Here is a 6,434-nt window from a genome sequence, read left to right as displayed (position 1 = left end):
TTTTCTTAGTATTTCTTGTAGTATAGCGGTAATAAAAATACATTTGTGAAAATATTTATCCTGTGGGCACGAAACCCTAAAAAGCGCAATTACCTAAAAAATCATGATAATAGTAGTTATTTTACAAAAGTGCACAGTAATTGGTTTTTTAACTGGTTTAATGGCGCCATTTCTGCGTTTATAAATTTATTGGATTTATCTAACACTGTACAGATAATATTTTGACGGCTATAAGTTGAAATTGACTCGAAGCTGTCGCTCGCGCGCATCGCTTTAGCAATTTATTACTCGTATGAAATAAATTTTGTTTCAAAATCTTAACTTTCTATCTCCTCCCGCCCTGCAAGTTTGTTGATGTTTTCTACCTACAAGCATGTTTTATCCCGTACGAGGTAGACAGTGCCTTAAGTCTTGAAAACACTGAAGAGACTAAAGGCCCCACGCTCAGCTGTGAGATTCAAACAGTAACATCGTGCCAGCCCAACCCAATTTAATTAGCCTTTTCCTTGTTTTACAAATCTATTAAATAAAATATGCCTATTGAGTGACTAAAACAACAATAAAGGTTCATAAATTTATTCATAAAAATATTCTGTAATTTAGAAATGTAGCAAAAGATACTGATACCATAATGACATTAAAATTTTCGTAAACATGTCAAAACGTTGGTAAACTTTTGATAGGAATTAAAAATATCTGAGAAAATATAAAAAAAATATGATATAATGTAACATATTTTACGTTTAACTAAATTTGCAGATAAAATTTTAAAAAAATACAAAAACAAAAAAAAAAACAAATTTTATCAATTTAAAATACAAAAATTAATCACTTATGCATAAAAAAAAAAAATTCGAGAAAAGTTAATCTTATAACTAAATAAAATTTATAAGTTTTAACAATATCTGTGATGGAGGATGTCCTGTTATGACAAAGAAACTTACTACATTTTGGTTCCAAAGACTTCAATAGAGGCTTTCGCCACTTTTCTCTGCTCGAAGTCATCCTACTGCACTGGTTAATGGACTGGCCCAAAATAGACGTTATTTGATCATTCCAACTCGTAGGCGACCTCCCGCGCGGTCTTAGTAGTGCCTTCTACTTTTCCCTGGACGACAAGGCGTTCTATGGACAAATTATCGCGTTTCGAGATGTGACTACGCTGCTTTATGCCAAGCTCATGGAATATGGAGACATTTGTCATGAAATTCCAAGCATTCTCCTCCAGTACCAGATCCCGAAAATGTGTTTTCTTTGCCTTTCCACTTATCACAGGGTCCACGTTTCAGCAGCATAAAGAACTATGAGGAAAATAAGTGAACGAGTCTGGTCTTCGAGGTTTTGGTGATGTTCCTATTCATCCATACTTTCTTCATTCTGTCCATCGATGTTGTTGTGATAGCAAGTCGTCGCTATATCTCATCGATTCATCCGCCATAGATCTTGATTAGCGCTCTGAGATATATGAATTAACATTTATCGCTAATCAATAGAATTTAGTTGTAGGCAAATAAAAATAACGGGTTTGGACATTCACATCCCCTCTTTAAGCCTTTATGACGATTCATTTGTAATCAAATCTGTTTAACCTAAATGAAATGCCCAACTTTCTATGCATCTTATAAAAAAACAAAACTTTAAATTTTAGTGGCAAACATATTTTAGACAATGTTTTCTTTGGTAAATTAAATATAATTTTTTACTTTTCAATTAATTAATAAACTCGCATTCTGTCGCATACTGTGTGTTAACGAAGTACATGTGTTGTTTTGCCCTTTTTAGTTTGAAGGCTTAACACTCCATGGAATTTCAATATAATTAGGTATTAAACCACCAAATATCTGCAAGCACTGCTTCAAAGTTTCTTGGCAATCAGCTAATTCAACACATGGACAATAGGGTTCCAACATTTGAGCAAGTTCACATAGAGGTTTGTACAATTTGATGGCCATTTTGATATCGCCCTTTTGGAGTTTTTCAATGTTATTTTGATGCAACAGGGAACACTTGGTGCTTTTTATCTGCGGTCGTAAGCACTTAGCTGGTGGTAAACTGAAATACATCGGCCATTTATTGACACAAGCTTCGCATGCGCAAGTGAATTTATATTGAAATTTCAATGTGCTTTGCCGGGACATGTAATCATCTAATGCGTGGTGTGCTCTGAAAATAAATAGAAAAATATTGTCATTAGTTATACTTATACACGTTATTTTTTTTTTCAATCATACCTTCCTAATTTACAAATATCGTGTCGTATCGCGTCCCATTAGTTAGGTACTAATATCAGGAATATATACTTATTATAAATACTTATTATGAATGTAAGAGCACAGTTAACAAGTTCACAATTAAACCACTCAACCTTGCAGAAGGAAACGTGACTCCTTTTTTTATAATTCCTAGATATCGAAAAAACCAAAAAAAAATGTTTAACGCGATTGAAACAGTGGGCGAAAGCTAGTTTCAAAGTTTCATAAATCAATTAAATAAATACATATAAGTACAAGGAAGTCCAAAATAAGTTTTTCTTTTAGGAAAAAACACAATATAACGTCTCTCTCTGTCTCTAATCTCTGCATGATCCCGGTTGCACCCTCCACAGAAGTGTTACGGGTGCCTGGTCCGCCTTCTGACTTGACTTTCTCTACTTGGTCCGGTTATCGGCGTCCTTGGATTTCAGTCCATTGGCTCGCATGTCATCTTTTGCGAGGCAATGGACTGAAATCTGAGGACACACAATATCACGTCTTTATCCTATGGGAATCATATATCCTAATGGGGAAGGCAGAGTCAAATATTATAAAACTAAAAGCCAAGTTTAGCAAGATGGCATTGAGATATAAAGATAGTTGCAAGCCCAAATATAAATTATCAGTGATCATGAGAAAAATACACTTTCAAAGGAGAAAGAAAGAAAATTTCCATAGAGATTAAATACAATACTATTTTTTAAATTAATACATACCCATAGTTGTCAAAGATCTGCATTCCTTTCTTTATAGGTCTAAGAGCTATTAGTGTCATTTTTCCTGTACCCAACTTGTTAAATCTTACAACATTAGGTGCACAGGAGTGGTTGATCAAACTGTGGAAAGCATATGAAGCGCTTGCAATGCTGGTGTCATCCTCATAGTGCCCCATAGAATTCTGCATAAGTCCTGATATTCCATGCATGTTAGTCGGGCTCGTCATTATATGGTGAAGTAATATACCTGCCACACATTTCTTTATATCATTTTTCTCCTCATCAACATTACCTTTCAAAAATTCTGTCTCCTCAAGCAATTTCAAAAATACTGCAGCAGTAACTGATTTTTGGAATATGTCCGAAATGGTCCTCTTTTCTATATTAGACGCTAACATATGTATTGAAGTATAATACTTAGAATCATACACCCATTTACCATCAATTTTGACATGGCCTCGAAATTCAGTTTCAGCATTCTCTTCAGCTTCTTTTATTGTTTGGAACAGGTCTTTCCAATTGTTATGGTCATTTCGAGCCCTTATAACAGTACGGAGGCCCAGCCATTCAAGTTTAGTAAACTCCATGTGTATTATGGTTGGCATAAGTGAACACTCAACTGAATGATAATCATTCCATGCTCTTTTCTTACACTTCTCAGAACAATATAAAGCAAAACAGCAACTACTGCATGGTGTTAAATTCAGATCTCTAGATAAACAGTAACTACAACATACCAAATACTGAGATTTTAATAACAGAACAAAATAGGGCTCCTCTTGGGCTAGTGTCTCACCCACCCTTATATCTTCTTTGGCCACAACATGCCGACCCATTTCTTTATTGAATACCACCTCCAACTTTGAATTAGCACAAGGGTATCGAGAATCATTTTTTATTTCAAAGGATTCCAAAAGGTCTGTATTATTTGTGACTGGAGGTTTTTTGGTAAGCAAACTATCTTGACACTTTTCCTTCCTATCATTTAGCTTTTTTCTAAGTTTTTCAGGAAATTTTTGTGAGAATACATTTTCAATATCTTTGATACACTCATTATAAGCTTTTAAAGAACATAATACTGCAGATCTATTAGCTAAAGATAAACTGTAAGCTTCAGACTCTATCGGTGCATATCCTAGAGACAAATTATAATACTGCAAGGCCGTATAATTTTCTCTTTGTTGGTAGTATTTGTTGCCCTGGTTACGGTACTTTGTAGATATTTCGTCCGACTTGGACACTTGTAATAAGTTTGGAAAAGCTTTCAGGCTCTCCAGTGTATTATAAACATATAAAACCCTTTCATCATTTTTAGTTAGCGATAATAGTTTTTGTGATAAAGGTTTTATTTTGTTTTCATCTGTAAGTCTCTTTATGACATTATCATAGCAGTTATCTATACTCATATTAGATTTCTGAATCGATTTTTCAGTGTCAGATTTATTTGTGATGTCGCACTTTTCAACGCCTTTTATAGTTGTGAATTTGGGATGTGAGATGTTATATGTGATTGACCAAAGACTGAAAGCACAAAATATAGGATCTGATAAGTCAGAGAGAGGTTAGTTCTGAAAATTTTCAATATTGTATCTGTAGCTAAGTGGTATGCTTATATGAAATGGGACCTATTGACGAGTTTGTAACTAATAAAGTTTATTTTTACTTACAGTTCTAATGGATATAGCTACGGTTTTGCTCCACCCGAAACTTTTAGATGAACTATTTATACCACAACCAGTGGCCACACATGTCGTCACCAAACAGTTGTTGCAAGATATATCTGCTACATCTATTATGAAACTGGACGAGTATTCTATGACTAAATTATGGGACCTAATGACTATGATATTTAAATGGCAGCTTTCAGTAGCAACAAAGCAAAATATATTTGACATTACCCGCCGACACCTAAAAAGTATTGCCCGGCTACTACCGCACTATTTTCCCAAATGTTTCATCGAACAAACAATGCGCAGGTTCGAAAATATAGAACAACGTTTTACAGATGCCGATTATAAATGTTTGAGCAATACCCTAATACTTTGGTTCTCAGAATATCATACAAAAATTTCTGTTCTTTTACGATTGGGATTACAAAATAAAGATGGCACATTCAGTTTACCTGCCACTATTAACCCAAACATTTTACACAATTTGGGAGAGAATATTTATAAATATGATTCAAAGAAAAATCCCGTAGAAGATTTTGAAAGACGTTGCTCAGACACTTCTGAAATTAGTTGTCTTCTTTCTTCGATAGAAAAAGATATACTTCCAACAAAACATACATTCCTAAAGATACAATTACCTTTTGAATTGGGAAATAAACAAAATAAAAAACGAACGATCGAAATAGATACACAGTTCGAAAATATTGCAACTAATTTCAAAAACAATATTGAATATGATTTAACATTTAATCCCAATTTACCAAAATCGCCGCAAGAAGATCTCTTACAAATGTTAGATGAATGTTAAATAAAATTAAATTGACTACCTACCTAAATAATAATTTTTTTGGAATAATAAATGATAATAATAATAATATATAAAGGCAGTTAACTATGTAGAAGTGGTTTCACTTTATGCTTTTTTGCTTGAATTTATATGGCTTATTTATATTTATAGTCTTTTATGGACAATTAATTTTAATTTTACTTCCAATTTCTCGCTCATGAATTCTTCATTTTAAATTATTTCTAAAAATCGTATACTTGGAATTAAAGAAAGCCGCCGCTCATTTTGATCATAATTTTTTTTCAGGCGCCCATCAATGTTCATTCAGGGCGGAGGTAAAGAATACCTACAAATAGAAATAATTTTACAAGTAATTTTCCTTTGTTTAAGGTTCAATCTATTATTATGGCTACACTGATTTGTTTACAATTTTAGCTGTCACTCTCATTGATATGGAAATACAAGTCTGAGGGGGATCCCCTCTCGGTTTCTCAGAATCGAAGAATTTATACAGAATTCAAAGGAAGTTTCTAAACGATAATCTTTCCGTCTTAGAATTTTATAAGCACACATAAATTGTTTTGGTTAAATACACTCGAAACACATTACCCTCCTTGTCGCAGTCGGGTAGAAATAGACATCCTTATAATAAAATTGTAAAAATTGTAAATAGCCGGTGTTATGTATATATACTTGAAAGCTTTTGCTAAAATAAGACCAACGGAAGCCAAATAGTGTTTATTTTTTTAGAATTTCTGTCTGTGTTTTTACACATCACGAGAAACGCTCGCTCTGATTTGAATGCGGTTTCATCAATGGGTCAACTTTAAAACAGGTAAAAACAGGTAGGTATAAAATTTTCTCCCCCCACTCCTCTATCTACGCGCGAAAATACAGGGGGTCTGCTACAGCTTTTTGGATTAAGATTAGTGAGTAGCTACGTTATGAAGTCTTTAAATAATATCTAATATTGTATATTGTTGTATTGTATGTAAAAATAAAACAGAAA

At 33.4% G+C, this 6,434-nt stretch overlaps 2 protein-coding genes across 2 annotated transcripts; one reads left to right on the top strand and one right to left on the bottom strand.

The window, feature by feature from the left end:
- Positions 1-559: 559 nt before the first annotated feature.
- Positions 560-4,374, bottom strand: LOC106143384 (SET and MYND domain-containing protein 4). The gene is made up of 2 exons (XM_013345444.2): positions 2,969-4,374; positions 560-2,163 (listed from the first exon to the last, which is right to left on the bottom strand). The coding sequence occupies exons 1-2, from the start codon at positions 4,372-4,374 to the stop codon at positions 1,779-1,781; spliced, it is 1,791 nt and encodes a 596-aa protein (XP_013200898.2). The 3' UTR covers positions 560-1,778.
- A 26-nt stretch (positions 4,375-4,400) lies between these two features.
- On the top strand, positions 4,401-6,369 carry LOC106143385 (protein OSCP1). The gene is made up of 2 exons (XM_013345445.2): positions 4,401-4,529; positions 4,638-6,369. The coding sequence occupies exons 1-2, from the start codon at positions 4,418-4,420 to the stop codon at positions 5,444-5,446; spliced, it is 921 nt and encodes a 306-aa protein (XP_013200899.2). The 5' UTR covers positions 4,401-4,417; the 3' UTR covers positions 5,447-6,369.
- Positions 6,370-6,434: the final 65 nt, after the last annotated feature.

The sequence above is a fragment of the Amyelois transitella genome, chromosome 17 (genome assembly GCF_032362555.1).
Source record: "Amyelois transitella isolate CPQ chromosome 17, ilAmyTran1.1, whole genome shotgun sequence".
In the NCBI taxonomy this organism is placed as follows: Eukaryota; Metazoa; Arthropoda; class Insecta; order Lepidoptera; family Pyralidae; genus Amyelois; species Amyelois transitella.
Note: the sequence above shows the minus strand (reverse complement) of the source record. Positions and strands in the feature narration are given on the sequence as shown.

Bases quoted from the DNA above. Each gene is read 5' to 3' on its own strand.
- LOC106143385 (XM_013345445.2), top strand. From the start codon at position 4,418: ATGTCGCACTTTTCAACGCCTTTTATAGTTGTGAATTTGGGATGTGAG. The intron at 4,530-4,637 runs GTTAGTTCTGAA...TTTTACTTACAG, and splicing joins ATCTGATAAGTCAGAGAGAG to TTCTAATGGATATAGCTACG.
- LOC106143384 (XM_013345444.2), bottom strand. From the start codon at position 4,374: ATGAGTATAGATAACTGCTATGATAATGTCATAAAGAGACTTACAGAT. The intron at 2,164-2,968 runs GTATGTATTAAT...ATTTATTTTCAG, and splicing joins CAGATCTTTGACAACTATGG to AGCACACCACGCATTAGATG.